Source organism: Fusarium falciforme, chromosome 1, assembly GCF_026873545.1.
Source record: "Fusarium falciforme chromosome 1, complete sequence".
NCBI classification, from domain to species: Eukaryota; Fungi; Ascomycota; class Sordariomycetes; order Hypocreales; family Nectriaceae; genus Fusarium; species Fusarium falciforme.
In genome coordinates, this window is record NC_070544.1 from 5,963,788 (window position 1) to 5,983,472 (window position 19,685).

At 50.8% G+C, this 19,685-nt stretch overlaps 8 protein-coding genes across 8 annotated transcripts; 6 read left to right on the forward strand and 2 right to left on the reverse strand.

The window, feature by feature from the left end:
* Window positions 1-127: 127 nt before the first annotated feature.
* On the forward strand, window positions 128-997 carry NCS54_00171000 (Hypothetical protein; the record flags this gene model as incomplete). The annotated part of the gene is made up of 1 exon (XM_053147330.1): window positions 128-997. The coding sequence occupies one exon, from the start codon at window positions 128-130 to the stop codon at window positions 995-997; it is 870 nt and encodes a 289-aa protein (XP_053003305.1).
* Window positions 998-1,378: 381 nt separating this feature from the next.
* Window positions 1,379-3,405, reverse strand: NCS54_00171100 (Hypothetical protein; the record flags this gene model as incomplete). Its single annotated transcript, XM_053147331.1, has 4 exons — window positions 1,379-1,485; window positions 1,537-2,398; window positions 2,460-3,100; window positions 3,150-3,405. 4 exons carry the CDS (start codon window positions 3,403-3,405, stop codon window positions 1,379-1,381), a joined length of 1,866 nt encoding a protein of 621 aa, XP_053003306.1.
* Window positions 3,406-4,406: 1,001 nt separating this feature from the next.
* On the forward strand, window positions 4,407-4,685 carry NCS54_00171200 (Hypothetical protein; the record flags this gene model as incomplete). The annotated part of the gene is made up of 1 exon (XM_053147332.1): window positions 4,407-4,685. One exon carries the CDS (start codon window positions 4,407-4,409, stop codon window positions 4,683-4,685), a length of 279 nt encoding a protein of 92 aa, XP_053003307.1.
* A 600-nt stretch (window positions 4,686-5,285) lies between these two features.
* Window positions 5,286-7,297, reverse strand: NCS54_00171300 (Zn(2)-C6 fungal-type domain-containing protein; the record flags this gene model as incomplete). The annotated part of the gene is made up of 6 exons (XM_053147333.1): window positions 5,286-5,753; window positions 5,805-6,251; window positions 6,298-6,587; window positions 6,634-6,971; window positions 7,030-7,169; window positions 7,250-7,297. 6 exons carry the CDS (start codon window positions 7,295-7,297, stop codon window positions 5,286-5,288), a joined length of 1,731 nt encoding a protein of 576 aa, XP_053003308.1.
* A 737-nt stretch (window positions 7,298-8,034) lies between these two features.
* Window positions 8,035-12,721, forward strand: NCS54_00171400 (Hypothetical protein; the record flags this gene model as incomplete). Its single annotated transcript, XM_053147334.1, has 6 exons — window positions 8,035-9,108; window positions 9,159-10,688; window positions 10,739-11,680; window positions 11,735-11,968; window positions 12,019-12,248; window positions 12,298-12,721. The coding sequence occupies 6 exons, from the start codon at window positions 8,035-8,037 to the stop codon at window positions 12,719-12,721; spliced, it is 4,434 nt and encodes a 1,477-aa protein (XP_053003309.1).
* Window positions 12,722-15,545: 2,824 nt separating this feature from the next.
* NCS54_00171500 (Peptidase-M10 domain-containing protein) lies at window positions 15,546-16,036 on the forward strand (the record flags this gene model as incomplete). Its single annotated transcript, XM_053147335.1, has 2 exons — window positions 15,546-15,725; window positions 15,779-16,036. The coding sequence occupies 2 exons, from the start codon at window positions 15,546-15,548 to the stop codon at window positions 16,034-16,036; spliced, it is 438 nt and encodes a 145-aa protein (XP_053003310.1).
* Window positions 16,037-16,875: 839 nt separating this feature from the next.
* On the forward strand, window positions 16,876-17,194 carry NCS54_00171600 (Saposin A-type domain-containing protein; the record flags this gene model as incomplete). Its single annotated transcript, XM_053147336.1, has 3 exons — window positions 16,876-16,965; window positions 17,017-17,052; window positions 17,105-17,194. The coding sequence occupies 3 exons, from the start codon at window positions 16,876-16,878 to the stop codon at window positions 17,192-17,194; spliced, it is 216 nt and encodes a 71-aa protein (XP_053003311.1).
* Window positions 17,195-18,279: 1,085 nt separating this feature from the next.
* NCS54_00171700 (FAD-binding-3 domain-containing protein) lies at window positions 18,280-19,660 on the forward strand (the record flags this gene model as incomplete). The annotated part of the gene is made up of 2 exons (XM_053147337.1): window positions 18,280-18,575; window positions 18,625-19,660. The coding sequence occupies 2 exons, from the start codon at window positions 18,280-18,282 to the stop codon at window positions 19,658-19,660; spliced, it is 1,332 nt and encodes a 443-aa protein (XP_053003312.1).
* Between the last annotated feature and the right edge of the window lie 25 nt (window positions 19,661-19,685).

The window sequence follows — 19,685 nt, forward strand, 5'->3', positions numbered from 1 at the left end:
TTGGGGTTGGCGCTTCTGTTGAAGGGACCGCCTCCGCTCTGGGGTTGGGAAATTAAACCCCCAGCTTTTTTTTTTGGCCTTTCTGTCAACTTCAACACCACAACTATACACGAAAAGCACCAGCGAAATGGCGCCCAAGAACCCTTTCCGGTTCGGCGACGGCCTCTGGGATCCCTCAAACCGCTTCGAGACGTCTTGGCTGCTGAACCCGTGGCTTCTCTTCGCCTTTCGCGCCCTCATCTCCATCTACGCCTTTGTCACGCGCTTCTTCATCATCGGATGGACATGCACCCATAGCTCGGTCGGCGGCTGCGAAGAGGTTCGACACTCGTTTAGCTACTTCACCATCCTCACGTACTGGGGCATCGCCTTCTACTTTGCTGTCGCCGCCATACACACATTCACCTATGCGCTGCGCGGCCGGCCGCTACTCGATACTCTTCCCCGTCCTCTTCAAGCGCTACACGCGCTCTTCTACACAACCATCGTCACGTACCCGTTCCTCGTCACCATTGTGTACTGGGTTGTTCTGTACAAGGGTGACTGGTTCACGGTTACTTTTAGCGCGTGGTCCAACGTCAGCCAGCATGGCCTCAACAGCTTGTTTGCGCTCTTCGAGATCTTTATCCCCCGAACGAACCCCCCAGAGTGGGTGCACATTCCCTGGCTGATCCTCATCCTCGCCCTGTACCTCGCGCTGGCGTACATCACCCAGGCCACCGAGGGCTTCTACGTCTACAGCTTCCTCGACCATAACGACGTTGGCGGAAGGGGCATTGTCGCCGCGTACATCATTGGCATCGCTGTCGGCATCGTCGTCATCTTCTGCATCGTCTGGTGCATCATCTGGCTCCGACGCTGGGTGACCGAGACCAAGTTGGGCAAGGACGGCAAGTTTGCCAAGCAGCCCGACAATCATGACGATATCGAGATGACGTCTGCCGCCAACAAGTATGCCATTGGCAGCGCTCCCGAGGCGCCGGATAGGATGTACTGATTTATTGCCCTTGTCACGGGTGTTTCATTTATGGTGTTGATTGATATGCGACGGCGTTGTGCCTTGGTTGGTGTGAGCCTCGACGAATGTATACCGGCCTCCCCTGGTTGGGCTATGTGATGGTCAAGGATACCCCTTTGTTTGACATTAGACAGCAACGAGGCTGACAAGTATTGGATAATCTCTAATAATGAAATCTCACTCGACAATTGAATAGTTACACCTGTACATGCTTGTGTCTAGGAATAGAAGCAGATTCCTCCGTGTCGTTCATTGTCGTCCCATGTTTAACCCACCAGAGCTCCGTCGGTATTACAGTTACAATACATGTACAATATCCCTTCTAACGAAATCACGGCACCGTATATATCTACGCCTCGTCTAGCATTTCAACAAGACTCCTCGTCTCTTCTCAGACTCTCGAATCTCAAACATGATTTGGATGCCCACGAAAAGGCATGAGCATGCCGTAAGGAGGAACAAAAGACCTGTTTAAGTTAGTAATGCTTGTCAGCTAGTCGAAAATCGATTTCACGTACCTGACCAGTCATGCAATATGCTCTGGATGATGCTCTGCATGCCTTCCACGCCAACAGCGAAGCCTACCAGGTTCGCTGAGATCATCATAAGTACGTTGCCCACGCTTCCCAGACAGCAGAGCATGCGATACTCTGTCGGTCTGTTCTCCCATTTGCGCGGCGGGAAGAAGTAGGCGGCGATCCATTCGGGGAGCATGAATAGCACAATCAACCATCCCCAGATCAGAAGTCGCAGCTGAATATCGTGCCACAGTGCCACAAAGGTGAAAGAGAGGAGGTACGTCATGATAGAACGAGCCGTGCTCTGCCAGGTGCGGAACGAGGAACCACCCAAGGGGACGTAGATGTATCGGATCAGCCATCGGTTGTACGAGCGGTGCCATGCTCGCCAGAAACGCTGCGTGCTGTAGTTGTTGCTCACGCAGCGGACCATGTTCTCGGGAGGATCGATTCCGTCAATGAGCGCCCAGAGACGGAACATTCGCCAAGGAATGAGCAGCTTCAGCCAGATGATGTGAAGGTTGAAGAAGGACAGCAGACTCAGCTGAGCAGCTGTGTATGAGCCCCATTCCGGCCTGCCCTTGCTAATAGCACCAACGTAGTCGTAATGCAAAATCACCTCCATCGAGAGCAGCACGAGCAGGAAGCGGACACCGTATCGAATCGTCCGGTTCGTCTCGATACTGGCAGCGCGGTACTTTGACTGGCAAATAAAGTCGTTAAAAGTCACAATAGGTCCCGTCAGGTAGAGCGGCGCATAAATCGCATAGCCGACGTAGTTTCGGAAACTAAAGTCTCTGGGATCGGCCGAGATGGAGACACGGTCTCTCTCTGAAAGGTTTGCTGGGTCCAATTGCTTCTTCTTTAAGCATCAGAACGAGATCAGATTCCAGCTCCAACTGAAAAACATTGTGGTCACTCACCTCGAGAGCATTAGAGTTGCTGCGATCGACACTCCAGTAGTAGTCCAGGTTGAAACTGATAAGACGCAAGATTGTCAAGTTGAAGAGAACCTCCCATCTCGCCAAAAGGCCCCTAAACGTATTATCGATGCTGGCTCCGAGGCTCATCAAATCCGAGTCGATCGGTCTCACCCTGTTCCCCACCACGCCCATGGTAGGAGGTGAAATGAAGCTGGCCAGAATTCTAAGCCGGTAGCCCTGGGTCAACTCGTTTGCAAAGAGGATTCCGACATTAAAGATCCATGTCGCGGCAGGAACATATTTTCGGGGAAGCTTGGTGGCCAGCTGATAGTTGATCCAGAGGATGAAGAAGATCTTGAACGCTGAAAGTCCATGAAGAACGAAAAGGAAGAAGATTGCGAATGTGAAATCGAACGACGCTCGCTGGTCCAATCTACTGCGCCCACCCTGGCTTCGCTCCGGCAGAGGGTTTATCTTGTTCCAGAGCTTCCTCAACAACGGGTGGAACAGTAGGAGAGCGCCCATGTACGGGAGGTTCGTTCGGAAGACGTGGTATTGCGCATCGGAGACGTCAATTTGTCGTCCAGGGATCCAGCCAGGGGACAGGAACCTGCTAAACTTGGGATATCGAGGGTCGGTTGCTAGTAGAAGGTCAGTACGGCTAGAATAATCGCAAGGGAAATCGCGTACGCTTCGAAACATCGTATGCGATCCAGAACATGTATGGAAGGGCCACGATAATGACGAGATAGTATAGAAAGAACTCGGGAGTCTTCCATTTCGAGGGCTGCGCGCGGCTTCGTTCCTTTGAGGCGAGGTCTTTTTTCAAGGTAGGATCGCTTCGCGCATCGATAACGGTCTGGTAGGGAGTGGACGACGGGGTGAGAAAGCGAGTGTCTAGGGTGTCGTGGTCATAGACGCTTCGGATGAATGATAGGAGAGCCATGGTGGCGGTTCTGTTGAATGCGATCCGAAGGTTCAGCTCATGGCGGTTTCGAGGAGCAAGAAGAGAAGAAAGCGAATGCGAGAAGCTGCGAGATAACGAGTATATGCAAAAGGAGAGGCGGCGAGGCAATGGAGGGCAAAAATGAGCTGCTTATTCGAAGGGAAAAGACGATGTCGTGGCCTTCGCGGGGGGGATGGTGTTGAGGCTGCATGGGCAGAAAAAGGGATCCGAGGCATGGATGGGGTAGTGGGCGGGCTGCAGGGGGTTTAGCGGGCGGGAACCCCTGAAAGCAAAGCTGAGTTAGGGGGCCTGTCACTCGTTCACGAGTTGATGGTCATTTTTAGACTGTCTTGGCTACCCTGGAGAAGCAAATTGAAGAAGCCGCCATGTCGATATTGAGATGGATCTTGAAGGTGTTCTTTGTATTTTTATGCTCAATCTAATCTAGACTTTCTACTCATTGAGATAATATTAGAAGAGTTAAGTTAGTGCCGTCTCATTTATCCGCGGTCGTGTGGATGAGACTGTATCTTTCTCTATGTACCTTCGGCAATGTTCAGGTCCACGGGTAGTTGGACTGCTCAACAGACCTTGAGCAGGCTGTGAATCACAGCCAATACAAATACCCGGTAATTCACTTCGCGTTACACAAACACAACCAGGATCAGATGATAGGTTAAACCCTGTAAATTTGTGCCCAAGAGCTCACACTATCAACAGATTACGTAGCGCCTGCCGACACTGATTCACTTACATCACGTCCTAGCAGAAAGTGAATCTCATCCAGTGTTCTTATGAAATACACAAAAAGTGAGTGATTCATAGGATTTTAATACTCAGAAAACTATTAAAGAGCTGAACAAATCTAGGTCGATAAACTTGGAACGGACAGACCAAATCTCCTCGTCCAAACTCCCCCCGCCTTCGACGAGTCTCAAGAATCCTCAACTTCATCACCCAGAAGAGCCTTCCCAACACCCAGCAAACCAAACTACAGCAAGATGTGCAAGTGGGACATCTTTCTCTTCAACTGCGGCTGCTTCGTGGTGCAGTTAAAGGACCCATGCCACGACCGCCGACACAGGTACCACCTAAACTGCGTCCAGATCCAGCAGGTTCGCAAGGAATGGGTCTACTGCCAGGGTCGCCTCTGCGACAGATGTAAAGATCTGCAGGATGAGGGATACGGGGTCTCGGACGAGCTGCCTGCGTGGAAGGATTTGCAGAGGGCGGCGTATCAGGTTGCCAAGGATCGGGCGAATATGGGGTACTTTGGGTGACACGCGAGACTTGTGAGGCTTTCTCGTGACCCAGGCTCTCAGGATGCTTATGGGGATTTGCTTCAAGGCATGAATGCGGGAAAGAACGATGTGATGAGGCAAAATTCGGCTGACATGTGAGTTGAGGCCATCGAACTGATTACGACTGTTGACTGACAAGGTTTTAGGGGCACGCTGTCCAATACATCAACTACTTTCCTCCATTTTCCATGAGAATATCACTGGTTACCATCTATATGAGTAGTAATGCGATAGTGGATGGGTTTGATCCGTGCTTGCTCTCGCTGCCTCTTGGGTTCATGGGCACCTTGACTGGGGGTTCCTAACAGTTGTCTTGTACTTGGAATGTTTGAAATTCATGATTCCGTCCATTCTAGATCACTCAGCCAGGCATTTTGGTAGAAGGTTTCGGGTCTGAATAGATGAAAGGAAGTCAACTTGATTGTTTCCATCCTCACCTTTCAGGATGCATGCAAATGCGTTTTCAGTCACTGTCAAGCAACTCTGGGAACAAGCTTAACCAAACACCAGCCTGAAAGAAATCGTAGAGAGGTATTAAAGATTATTTTGTCCTTGGTGTGGGTATTTATTTGCTCAAGGTCACTTCCCTATCTTTCTTCGTATCTCTTCATTAATCGTCTGCATTGCCCGGACCAAAGGCACGATATCCTTCTGTCCCCTGGCCAACAACGCCGACTGATTTCCTAGCCGCTCCAGTGACTCGGCATCTTTCATGCAGCTCTGAGGATCCTCGGCCTGTAGGATACTGTTTGCGAGATAGGCGTAAGCGACGAAGCATCGGTATGCCCCGAAGAGGGTTGTCATTGTTTCCACGTAGGGATATATGACTAGTAGCTGGCTTAGGAGGTTGATGATGTGTCGGCAGGCGTCTTCGACTATGGGTGATTCGGGGATATCGAGGTCTGTTGTTGGTGGCCTTGGGGAGGTTGAGTCAAGAAGTGACATCTTGCGGAACATGTAGATGATGGAGGTGTAGCCTGTGAAGAGGACATCGACCACCACCCATATGTCTTGCTCCTTTTCAGGAGCATCTGCCATCCATTCATTCTGCCATGATGTCAGTCGCTGGTCGTCATGAGAATATGGTTGTAGACTTACTAATTGCCACTCGTCAAAAATCTGTTGCATTTCAAGACAGAGCTCCTCCGTCTTGGCCATTATCTCGGACTTGGTGGTATTCTTTGGATCATCCAGCATGGCAAAGAACCGAGCAATAACCAGACTGACCCGAGAGCTAGCGAGGAATGCTGTGGACTGTATCCCTTGGAGAGGGGGCCCCGAATCAGCATCCAGCCATGGCAAGTTGACCTTCCAGGGATTGTTTGTAATGGCAGGCGGTGTGTTAAGGACTAGTCGAAAGAATAGGTCGATCTGTATCACCTCCCAGAAACCTCTTCTTTCATCGTCACATTTGTCCCCCAGAAAAGTGGCGTCGGCATCGTCGCCGTCGAGGTTGTGCAAGTTGAGAGCTTGACAAGACTCGCAAGCGTGCTTGAACATTCTCCAAGCCAGATCGTAATCGAAGAATTCGGCGGCCACACGGGTCTACATGGTTAGAAGACTGAACCGATGATAAAAAGTGGTATCTTACCACACAGAGGGCTGCAAGAAGGTCAGTTATTGACCCTGAAGCTTCTCGCTCCCAAAGGGGGATGGCGCGAAGACATCCTAGGTAGCTGGCGTTCATGTAGTCAATGCCGACGACTGAGGAGATGTTACTGGCTTTTAGACTGCAGCCATGGTACATGACGGTGTAGTAGATGACAAGGATGACGGGGTCGACATGGATATGGGGGAGGTCGATAATGTCAGGTATCATCTGAATCACCCGTCGCTCGAATAAGCCGAGGAACATGCATGCCGGCATATGTTCAAAGTAATCTGCAAGTGTTAGCGATAAGCAGGGAGTTGGTGCAAGGCCACCTACTCTCAACCCAGGTCTTGGCCAGGTCTGTTGGGATGGCGATGGAATCTGTGATTACAGCCGACCCAAAGGCCCGTCTTCGCCTTTCCTGGACCTGATCGACAGCATCCTTCAAGACGGTCATGGCATCCATCTCCTGGCGAGGGTTGTGAGGCGTTGTGACGCATGAGTCGCGACCATTGATGGTGGTGGACGCACATGGCGACGAGCTTGACGAGGCATTCCCAGGAATTGATGCTGGTGTACAGGGATTGATGACTGAAGTTGAGGAGGCATTCTGGGCTTCAAGGCGCTGCAGACGGTCGAGTATGGCGGTCAATGCAGGACCGGAACTGGGTGATCTTGGGGATACAGAAACATCAACAACGAGTAATTGGGTGTGCAAGATGAGATACTTACAAGGCAGGGTCAATTAGACAACGCGTGGTCCTCCTTTTGGCCCGGACAGGGTAGACGCATTCCAAGTCCTGTAAACTGCACCGACCACACTGGGGCATAACACGATTACAGCGGACCTTGCGTTCTTTGCATCTCATACACTCGGAGGCTAGGTCAGCGAATAGTCCGAATGCGGGGAGGGGAGAGTCATCGGGGCATGATCCTTGGGGGAGTAGCTCACCGAAAGACGGTTGAGCTCGTCCGGGCCCGCCATGGCTGAGTTTGACATTTGAGATCTACCGATCTGATAAGAGACGGGGAGAACAATGGACCTTGGCGGGTGGCGGACGAGACGAGGGCGAACCGGAGATTCGGCGTGGGGAAATTCCCGCAGGCGGCCGGTACTGTAGGTATGTACGGCAGGGCAGGTCTAAATACGAGGTTTTCACTGGCTTACAGGCGGCAAACAAATCTCGAAGGGCGGCGTCGAGAGATGAGCACAGTCACGGATGGAGATAGAGGTTGGCCGCGGGCGGTTCTGGGGGTTGATGAAGGAGTTTGGGGATCCAAGGTATGACTCTATGGATACGGGGGAGAAGCCATCGACGCCACTAGCAGCAAGCCTGCTCGGGTTACTACTCGATCGGGTAATTCGTCGAGAGGCCAAAGTCTTGGCAAAGTCCGAAAGTCCGGCTAGAGGGTGGCATGTTGGCCCGGACATTCGGTCTTTGAATGTCCGAATACCCTCACTTGTATCCACCATATCCACAAGAATGTCCCGTGGTAAATCTTGACATGGGGTATTGTGGATTTTGTCTTGAGAATTTTCATATTTCGCTAGAGTAATCAATTGAGCTTATTCGAAGGGGCTACGGTTGACAAATCCACTTAGTTGTGTAGTTTACGCAATTGATATTTCTTCATTTGACTATATATAAGAGACTTCCTCAATTGCATCAAATCTTATCTTCAATCTAATCACTGCTTCTAATCTTGGTCCATTGACAACTCCAAACACCAACCGCCATGGGATCCGGTGCCCAATTGGAACAAGGGGTCGGTCCCATGAACTCCCCTATCCGCGCCTCTCACGATGACTCGACATCAGCATGCACCGAAGTTTGCAACGAAAAGACAACCTCTGACACTGAAATCGAGGATCTGGAAGAAAACATCAACGAAGAAATGCTGGAGCTAGCACGTCGCCTCACCACCCAGTCTCAAGCAGCCCCTGGAACTCTCTTCCCTCAATTGGACGGACCGTTGAACCCCAAGAGCCCAGACTTTAACGCAAAGAAATGGGCGAAAGCGTTCTACGAGCTGCGGACCGACACTTCAGAGGGAAACCCACCAAGAACGACTGGTGTGGCGTTTAGGAACCTGAATGTGTTTGGGTTTGGCACGGATACGGATTTTCAAAAGAGCGTGGGCAACATCTTTCTCGAAGCTGGCACGATAGCCAAGAAGCTTCTACACGACAAGCAGAGGCGGGTGGATATCTTGCAGGATCTGGAGGGGTTGCTGCATAGTGGTGAGATGCTTGCTGTGCTGGGGCCCCCTGGTTCTGGCTGTTCGACCTTCCTCAAGACGATTGCTGGTGACACTCACGGTTTCCATATCGACGATGGTTCTGAGATCAATTATTCTGGTATCCGACCGGAAGAGATGAGATCGGCTTTCCGAGGTGAAGCCATCTACACAGCCGAAGTCGACCATCACTTTGCGCATCTGACTGTTGGCGACACGCTCTACTTTGCTGCCCGAGCCCGATGTCCCAAGAACATCCCCGAAGGCATCACACGCAACGAATACGCCGAGCACCTACGAGACGTCACCATGGCCATGTTTGGCATCTCGCACACCAAGAACACGCGGGTGGGCGACGACTTTGTCAGGGGCGTCAGCGGCGGCGAGAGGAAGCGCGTGACCATCGCCGAGGCGGCACTGAGCTACTCACCACTTCAATGCTGGGACAACAGCACGAGAGGACTTGATAGTGCTAATGCACTCGAGTTTTGTCGGACTTTGAGAACGCAAGCTGATGTGATTGGGTGCACTTCTGCCGTTGCTATCTATCAGGCGTCTCAGGATGCTTATGATGTGAGTCGACAGATATGCTGGTCTTGTTCCTTTGCTAACAGATGTGCTAGGTCTTCGATAAGGTTCTTGTCTTGTATCAGGGACGGCAAATCTTCTTTGGCAAGACGACTGAAGCAAAGGCCTACTTTGAAGGTCTCGGCTTTGTCTGTCCTGAACAGCAAACCACAGCTGATTTCCTGACCTCGATGACAAGCCATCAAGAACGAGTCATCCGACCCGGCTGGGAAGGAAAAGCCCCACGATCGCCCGACGAATTTGCCCAAGCTTGGAAGAACAGCACCCACAGACGGCGTCTCCTGGCCGAGATGGACGACTATCTCGAGCAGCACCCCCTTGGAGGCGAGCACTACGAAAAGTTTGTCATGTCCCGCAAGATGGACCAGTCCAAGGCTCAGCGGCTCAAGTCGCCCTTTACGCTGTCATACATGGAGCAGATGCGCCTCACGCTTGGTCGTAGCTGGGTGATGCTCAAGGCAGATCCCAGTGTGACGATAACGCTTCTGTGCTGCAACCTGGTTGAGTCTCTTGTCATTTCCAGCATCTTTTACAACCTTCCTGAGAACACGGGGGCCTTTTTCAAGCGTGGACTGCTCATCTTCTTTATCCTCTTGATGAACGCGTACAACAACATCCTTGAGATCATGACCCTCTACGCAAAGAGAAACATTGTCGAAAAGCACGCCCGCTACGCCCTGTACCACCCAAGCGCCGAGGCTCTGTCGTCCATGGTGGTGGATTTGCCGTACAAGATCTTCAACACCATCATGATGAACACGACCATGTACTTCATGGGTAACCTTCGTCGGGATCCGGGACATTTCTTCTTCTTTCTCTTGTTCTCCTTTACCATCACGATGAGTTTCTCGATGCTGTTCCGACTGATTGCGTCTCTCACAAAGACAATCGCTGCGGCACTGGCTCGAGCTTCTATCCTACTCCTGGTTATTGCTCTGTACACTGGATTTGCTATCCCACCGCAGTACATGCCGGTTTGGATCGGATGGATTCGCTGGGTGAACCCTACCTTTTACGGTCTCGAGAGCCTCTTCATCAACGAGTACGGTGGAAGAGAATACCCTTGCTCAAACTTTGTGCCAGATGGGCCTGAGTATGGGGATGTTTCACCACTGTCGCGAGCCTGTAATGTTCAAGGGTCGGTGCCAGGAGAGAGCTTTGTTCGTGGATCTAATTACATCTCCTCGACATATGGCTACAATGACTCTCACAAGTGGCGCAACTTTGCAGTTGTCATTGCTTTTACCGTCCTATTCATGGGCCTTCATCTGCTGGCCACGGAGACGATTGCCTCGGAGAGATCCAAGGGCGAGGTCCTGGTGTTTACGCGAAAGGGGATCAAGAAGCACTCTCCCAAGATTTGTGAAGACGAGGAAGCAGGCAGCCATGGAAAGCCGCAGCAGAACCACAACGACGACTCTGGGGAGGTTACAGATGTCGAGAAGCAGACGTCCGTCTTTCACTGGAGGGATGTGTGCTACGATATCAAGATCAAGGGCGAACCACGGAGGATTCTGGATCACGTTGATGGTTGGGTCAAACCCGGGACCCTGACTGCTCTAATGGTAAGTGATGAGCTGAATTTGAGGTTGCTTTAACTGACACGACATGACAGGGAGCTTCAGGAGCCGGCAAAACCACTCTGCTCGATGTTCTCGCTAGTCGAGTCACAATGGGTGTCGTCACTGGAGACATGCTTGTTGACGGAAAGCTACGCGATGAATCGTTTCAACGCAAGACGGGTTACGTCCAGCAGCAAGATCTTCACGTCCACACCCAGACCGTCAGGGAAGCCCTCAATTTCAGCGCTCTTCTTCGTCAACCCGCGAAGTACACCCGACAGGAGAAGCTAGACTATGTGGACACCGTCATTAACCTCCTCGATATGCAAGAGTACTCAGATGCCATCATCGGCGTGCCGGGCGAGGGTCTCAACGTTGAACAACGCAAGAGACTTACTATTGGAGTCGAACTAGCTGCACGACCACAGTTGCTCTTGTTCCTGGACGAACCGACTTCTGGTCTCGATAGTCAGACGTCGTGGTCTATCTGCAACCTGATGGAAAAGTTGACCAAGAACGGCCAGGCCATCCTGTGTACGATCCATCAACCGTCAGCTATGCTTTTCCAACGGTTCGACCGCTTGCTGCTTCTGTCTCGTGGAAAGACCATCTACTTTGGAGACGTTGGAAGAAATTCCAAAGTCCTTGTCGACTACTTTGTCCGCAATGGAGGACCGAAGTGCCCAGCTGGAGCGAACCCGGCCGAGTATATGCTCGAGGTTATTGGTGCTGCGCCAGGAGCTCACACGGACATTGACTGGCCTGAAGTTTGGCGGAACTCGCCGGAGCATACACAGGTTCAGCAAGAGCTCAGTCGACTTGTCGCCGAAGGAAGCTCGCACGTTCTTGGAAGCGCGGCTCCGGATGTGACAGAGTACAACGAGTTTGCTGCGCCTTCCAAGGTGCAGTATCTAGAGGTCACCAAAAGGTTGTTCCAGCAGTACTGGCGCAGCCCTGGGTACATCTACTCCAAGGTCATCCTGTCAGCTGGTGCAGTAAGTATTCCCGATTCACGAGTTTACCTCCTGCAACAGACTAACCCTTTCTAGTCTCTCTTCATTGGACTGTCGTTCCTGAACGGCAAGAACACGGAGCGAGGCCTCCAGAACCAGATGTTTGGCGTCATGATCTTCCTCACCATCTTTACCCAGATCGTTCAGCAGATGCTGCCCGATTTTGTGGCTCAACGTACAATGTACGAAGCCCGAGAGCGTCCTTCAAAGACGTATTCTTGGAAGGCTTTCTTGGTGTCGACCATCCTGGTGGAAGCTGCTTGGAACTCAGTAAGAAAGAGCCCATTCCATCTAAGTACCAAAGCACTGACAGAGAGTAGTTGATGGCTGTACTTTCATTCGTTTGTTGGTACTTCCCAACTGGGATGTATCGCAATGGTTACGCGACTGATGCGGTTGATGCTCGAAACGTGACCATGTTTCTGCATGTCTGGATGTTCTTTATGTTTACGAGTACCTTTGCGCACATGATCATTGCAGGTTTCGAGACTGCAGAGGTTGCAGGTGGACTAGTGACTCTGATCATGATCATGATTTTCTCTTTCTGCGGGTATGTATTCTTGCTGTTCAAGAACTGGATAGTTACTAACTCTCAATAGTATTTTGGCATCACCAGATGACCTCCCAGGTTTCTGGATCTTCATGTACCGACTTTCACCCTTCACCTACGTAGTGGAAGGCCTCCTGGGAACGTCAATGGCCAACGCAGAAGCAAGCTGCGAGCCAAACGAGTTGATCAAGTTTGACGCCCCCAACGGCACCACGTGCGGCGACTACCTGAAGTCATACCTCTCAGACGTGGGCGGCTACGTTACAAATCCTCAGGCAGGCAACGGCGGTGCTTGTGAGTACTGCACCATTTCTGACACGAACACTTTCTTGGAGGGCATGAGCATGAGCTTTGATCATCGGTGGAGGAACTTTGGCATCATGTGGGGTTATTGCATTTTCAACATTGCGGCGGCGTTGGGCATTTATTGGCTTGCTAGGGTTCCGAAGAACAAAAAGGCGAAGAGGGAATAGAATAGAATGGCTGGATAATGTTGACGGGATAAATGGGGAAAAGTAGACTGGGAATAGACTGTTGTCTCGGGTGGCAACTTGTTACCTTGCGGTGACACATAGGAGGCGCGCATAATAAGAGAGAAATACAGTGGTGAGAACGGTATCACGTTCCGCGTCTCATATAATGAGAAAATATAATCCCCAAGCGTGGTTTACTGTGAACAGATGCTGTATCTGGAAGTCAAGGGATACCAGAGCAAAGTGCAAGTGCAGTACCCATGCCTAACTCCAAACCTGTGACCTTGTCTCGGCAATCTAAGATCTAAGAGAGAGTAGATACACTGGCGGAGCACTTGTAGATCTTGTACTCTACTGCTTGCTTCTCCTCTCACCCTGAACCGAGCCCTGTAGGTTGGTATTGATGAGATAGCTTGACGACTATCTCGAGAGGGCCCCTGAACACTCAAGGATTTGATGGAATAGAAGCGAATGTGGTGTTTTTGGTCCCTAACTAATGTGATGTACTAACATAAGAATGTGATGTGGCAATATGCTACTGGTGCTTCAGAGCCTCCTCCAAAATGTGTCCCACAGCAATCTCAAGAGCCTTCTTGGTCTCATAGGTTCCCGCGCCCTCTGCCGTCACTTCATTCATATCAAAGGGCACCTTGAAGCTCTGATATCGCTCCAGGTACTTCTGAGCATCGGCATCATTGTTGGTACGTTCAACCAAGTCCTTGTTGAGTTCGTAAAGCTGATGAGATCGAGTCTTGTTAGCCATTTTTCATGACGTGAGAAGAACAAGAATACTAACCTCATTTGTCCAGTTTGCGTTACTTTCGGCATGCTGCTCGGCGAGGTTGTGGCTCACCTGCAGACGTTCCTTGATCTGTGCAATAGACCATTAGTATTTATCTTTGGAGATCCATGAAGCGGTGGGAAATCTTACCTCGGCCTCGGTCAACTCGAAGCCCTCGGCCTTCATCGCCGAGATGAATTCATCCTGGTTCCCGGGTTGCTCCAAGAAGGACGTGACCTGCTCGACCAGGTACAAGTCGTCGATAATGGGGCGCATATCCCCGAACAAGACCATGCCTGTCTCCCTCTCCTCCTTGAACTTCTTGGCGTGGCCCTTTTAGAGTGTGAGCTGGTGGTCAATACCCATCAATGGAAGACATACCACATAGAAAAACTTGAAGAGGGTGGACCATCCCAAGCCGATGGCATCCTTGATGCCAGCGTTTCCGGCACCTCCAATGTCGCCCCATCGCCACCTCTTCTCCTTGGCCCATTTACCAAACTGCCTCTTTGTAGCATCGTAGGCAGTGTAGGCGTACCAAAAGCAGTGGTGACCGAGTTTCGAATACGCGCCACCCACAAGAGTAGTAGCGGCCAAGATTTCGGCAATCTCCAGTACAGTTGGTCTCTTGTCGGCATCCTCCCCGGACTCGCCTCCAAAGATCAGCGAGGTCAGGGGAAGAGGCAAGTCCTCACCGTGCTTGCTGCCAGTCGCCTTGGTCTCAACTGGACCAAAGGTGACCCAGTCAAGGTCGGTTTCATTGCCCCGTTCAGCGTAGACTCTTGCGCGCTCTTTGCTGCCAGTCTCTTCCACGACGAACTGGACATACTCGTGTTTCCACGTTGAGTTCAGATCTTTGACGCGTGTAAGGGACACGACACGGCAGTTGGCATACTTGTCCTTGCTGGCCCGTAGCAACTCTGCCCATTCCCGCGTGGGTTTGACAGACCTCTTGTCAGTGAAAAGATAATCGATAGAAGCCTTGACCATGTTGACTATGGGGTGATTGAGCTTAGAGATGACTGAGTGTTTTTTGAGTTAGAGCAATATTGACAGAGAATGCTCCCATAATTATAGCCTTGATATTGAGCTCCGCCTCAACTGCTGCAACCCTCGAATGCCCTCTTCCTGTAAAGCCTGCGCAAACAGTCCTCGGTACTATGCAAAGCAATCGGTCTATTGAGCTTGGCGGATCCATTTGCGTCTAGACTCTTCACGAGCGAATGTATTGTGTGACTGGTCAACAAATGCGCAGGCCGATGCCCCCCCTGACCCTCGCAAGCCACTGTTATCCCGTGCCTAGAGGGACCAATCATAGGTATGTAGTTGCCGCCTCGCCGCCCACCGATTTCGACTTTGCAGGGATCATCATCTGGTCAACGGCAGACCGAGGCCGAATATCAAGCTAGCCACTACAGAATGCTCATGCCAATCTCGGTGCAAAAAAACACATCACGCTACCATGTGTGATAGGTTGTGCTATGACTGAATCCGTGATCCCTCGCCCCATTGGTTGGCCAACTACCGAGTTTGCACTTTGGCCAGAACCCTTACACAGCTAGCCACAGCGCGACACTAGCAGCTTGGCAGCTTTCCTCTGTCTGTAGGAAGCTGCTTTATGGCTGAGTCGTTGGCGGCTTTTATTGCCTCGATTCGTTCTTGAGGATTAATTCAAGAAAACATGGCTAGCTACGGGCCCACCACTTGTTCTTGATAGAGCATCGACTGCGGTCTAGATGGGAACTCCTCAGCTGTGGGATTTTTGAGGCTTGAGTGTCATGGTGTGATACGAGTTGTGGCGAGTTCCGGGGCCAATCACACACACAGTTCTGTCTGCAATCACAGGGAGTGGACAGAAATGGCTGCCGCTCAGCTTCTTGGCCTCAGCAACTATTGATTTTGATACTTCAGTAATGCAGCCGTATAAGCTTAATTTTATCTAAGCTGCAGTGTGATAACGCATTGCGTTTCAATGCTGTCATGTGTTTATTATTGTGTTCTTTGATATTGTGGCCGACGGAGACGTCATTGATATCAACAACAATGGAGCTCACCATCGCGGCCGAGGTGTGGAACAAAGCTAAAGTCAACGTCACCTTTGAGTGGATACACCTAGCTACAGATGCCACCTTTCTCCTCTCCCGTGCTGGCAAAGGCGGCCGTACCCTGGCTATGTCCTTCTTCCCCAAGTCGGCCGACCTGAACTCCAGGTTGTCTTCTCGGGTGCCTCCCCATCGGACTGGAAACCCTACATGTGGGAGATCTTGACATACAAGCTTGGTCACTTCCTGGGCCGCCTCAAGCACGAATTTGCCATTGAAGGCCCCCCAATCTCTGATATCGAGGCGGAGGGGCAGGGTGCAGTGCCGCTGGGCGCTCGAGACCCCAAGTCGGTCATGAAATACGCTCCTGAGCCGCCCGAGATGCAGGAATCCAACATTGACTCCACCAAGATGTCCTACGCTTTGAAGCCTGACGAGAACGGAAACCCACCCATAGTGGGATTTACTAAGGTCGTCGAGTACATCCAATAGTAAGGAGCGACGCGTAATAGTGCGGCAAGTGAAGAAGATAATCGGGGCATTGCGTATGAGATTATACCTGTAGTAGTCATAGATATGAACCCACTCGTGTAATGAACCTATTTCCTAGCCCAAGAATTGGCTACTAGATGAAACAGACAGCATTAAAACTTTCTTTACATAGCCCACTAAGACCACCCACGCACTCCGGTCCTCTCTGCAATGCCACTGTGTTTGTTCCACACTCCCCTGATCGACTACAAGGCAGATGCCGGTGAGAAGGATGAAGCAGGTAAGGTGGAGTCACTCTGCGGCAGGTCTGCCTTTAGGTCTCTTGACTCGACAGTTGTCACGAAGGATCATTACAAGGGCTTTTCAAACATCGTTGAAGCAGGATCTTGACTTTATAAATAGAAACATATTTTGTATGCTCAAGTTCCGTCTCCGAGTCAAGTGGAACTCGGCCACCTTGTCATAATCTCGACCATGGCTATGCTAAAGGACGCTGGATCTTTCTGGTCAAAGTGCAGACAACCTAAACAAGCTAACTGCGAATAAAGGGTGACCGTATCGCTGCAATTGATACAAGTGGCTATGTTGTTGAAATACGGAGTGGCCAGTGGGAACACTCCTTGTAGCTTCGGGACTGCAATCCCGTACTTTCCCCACTGTTAGCCGGACCTTTGTTAGTCTTCTTGTTGTCGGGTTAGTTCATTCGTATACGATCGGATGACGCTTGAATTTGCCACTTGGAGGGAGCCAAAAAGGATAAGAGCCAACCATCTCGTATTATCATTTTCTCAACGTGCTTCTCCCTTCACTTTAGATATTCTTCAATCGCCGTCACTAACATGTTTGGTCTCAACCCTATCTCTGCATTGTTTGCCATCGTGGTGTTCTCAGCAATCAACATTGCCGGGGCCTCGTCGTATGACGTTGTCGTAAGTCACAACTTGTATCTATCTCAATGACACTGTTAACTGTTCTTGTAGCTGCCACTTCTTGGTGCTGACCCTTGTACTTGGGGAGTAAGTAGATTTGGCCCGGAGTGAGCAGGCCGTTTACTAAACTTGAGTGTAGCCCTCATTTTGGTGTGAAAATGAGGAGAACATGAAGAGATGCGGCGTCACCAAGGAGGACTGTGAGAGATATGCCGAGGACCTTCTATAGTTGAGGACAACCTGAGATCGATGGGGGATATGAATATGAGGGGTTGATGGCTGACGCTCTCTGAATGTTGCAGCCTCCTCGATGAGCCCGATCATGGCTATACGGTAGCTGCATAAGCCAAGGCCCCAAGAAGCCAAGCCACATCAAAGCTCTCACACTAGCAAAAGTCCCGTCAATTGTGGATAGTCCCAGTCAACTTGGCCACATTTTTCACCCTCTCCTCAGAATCCAGGATGGCCGTGCAAGTGAACGAATATGCCTAGGAGTGCAAGGAACTCGGGGTCTTTCCTCTAATCTGGTACGGATAGATTGTCTTTATTTAAGTTGGTGGATACTAGGGGTAGTATTAATTGGCGTTCAGCTATTACCAGGTTGTTGCTCATGTCCGTCATTCCGTTGTTTAACAGCTGGCTGTGAAAGGGGAGAAAACATCTAGGTCTGTCCGGGTTGTTTCGATCTCGAAAGCTGTATTCAGATAGCGAACCCCTAGAATTCTAGTCTTTATTCTAATCGTGAGGCTATGCTATCTCGGTAATATGGAAGTTCCGTTGTCGGCTCGCTACACCTCCGACCTCCGTCATACAAATCGATGTGACGGGAAGCAGTAACTAATAGGCAATTATTATCGACCAAGATCATCACCACCCTTTTGAGATACATGAGACTCATATTATTGATCTTATTGGATAGACATTGCAACCCCTGCCTGTGCTAAACTTTGTTTGCTGCCTCTGCCGGTGACTAAGCGGCACTTCGGTGTTTTGAAGACAGGTTCAACACCCAAGGTAAAACGCTTTGCCGGGAAAAGATAGGGACCCTTGGTTTTGAGCGTTGTCGTTTAATTCCCTACCAAGATTTAGGGAAATGATATCAAGCATTAGCCCCGTTCATTCGTCACCTCTGAGGCTGAGGTTGATCAAGCTCGGTCGATTCATTGAAGCCCGTTCGCCGATCTAGAGCACTATATATGTCACTAGCTATCACCACAACGTCACTTTGACAATCATCTCAAGCTTCAATCAGACTCAAAGCCACTCTTTTCACGAAATATTTCATTGAATCACTTCAGATCCACATCCTGAGCCATGAGCACCAACACATTCAAAGTTATCGTCGTTGGCGGTGGGCCTTCTGGTCTGACTGCCGCTCATGCCCTACACCTAGCCGGCATCGACTTTGCCGTTCTAGAGAGAAGAGAAAACGTTGTCGAGGATGTCGGCGCAAGTTTGGTGTTGGCACCCCCGAGTCTACGAGTCATGCACCAATTCGGTATCCTTGAAGAGCTGTTGGCCATCGGGAGGGAGGTTGAGTTTGGCAAGTCGTTTGATCTGGAAGGGCGGGAATTCAAGAATAGCACCAAGGTTCAGCTTTTGCGCAAAAAGTAAGTTATCGCTCAAGAACTTAAGATTCCAGATGCTGACATCGAGTAGCCACGGCTCTTGTCCTGTCGCCTTTCACCGAGCTCAGCTTATCCAGGTTCTCTACGATCGCCTCCCCACAGAGGCCAAGGAAAAGGTCCACCTGAGGAAAAAGGTCTCTAGCATCGATCCCAATGAAAGTGGAGCCACTGTTACATGCGCCGATGGCAGCGTGTACCAAGGTTCCGTTGTGATCGGAGCTGATGGCGTACACAGCAAAACCCGCCACCTGATGCGCCAGCTTGCCTTGAAAGATGACCCTTCTCGGGACTGGGAACCCGAGGAGCCGTTTGCCTCGTCGTACAAGTGCATGTGGGTAAGCTTCATGCGACCCTCGGAAGAAAGCGGCCAGAATTACGACACCCAACATCAAAACAAGAGTGCCATGTACATATCAGGTCGCGAGCGAAGCTGGATCTTCCTTTACGAAAAACTCCCGGAGCCAACGACCAACAGGACTTCGTACTCTCAGAAAGACATTGAGGAATTCTCTGAGGGGTTCATGTACTTTCCGCTGACCGGGACACTCAAGGTCAAAGACCTGTGGGACAAGAGACTTACGGCTGGCATGGCGAATCTGGAAGAAGGAGTTGCTGAGCATTGGAGTTGGAACCGGATTGTGCTCGTGGGTGATGCTTGTCACAAGTTTACGCCCAACGCTGGCCTGGGTTTGAACAACGGTATCCAAGATGTGGTGATGCTATGCAACAGCTTGCGGAAGGCCGTGTGTGATAGCTCCGATGGACCAAGCCACAGTGTTCTGAAAGAGATATTCGACGAGTATCAAAAGGTCCGGACACAGGCGCTTCAGTCTGATGCGTCTCGTTCAGCTGGCATGACGCGTATGCATGCATGGGAGAACACGAAGTACTACCTCCTGTCGAGGTATATCATGTCGTCGCCGCTGGTTGAACACCTCTTGATCAACTTTCTTGGAGCAAGAGGGATGCGTGAGGCGCTCGTATTGGACTATGTCCCGTGCAAGGAGCCCATGCGAGGAAAAGTGCCCTGGAGACATGCGATGCCTGAACCTGTCAAGAGCGGTTAAGGGGGGGAACTCAGGAGAGAGTTGG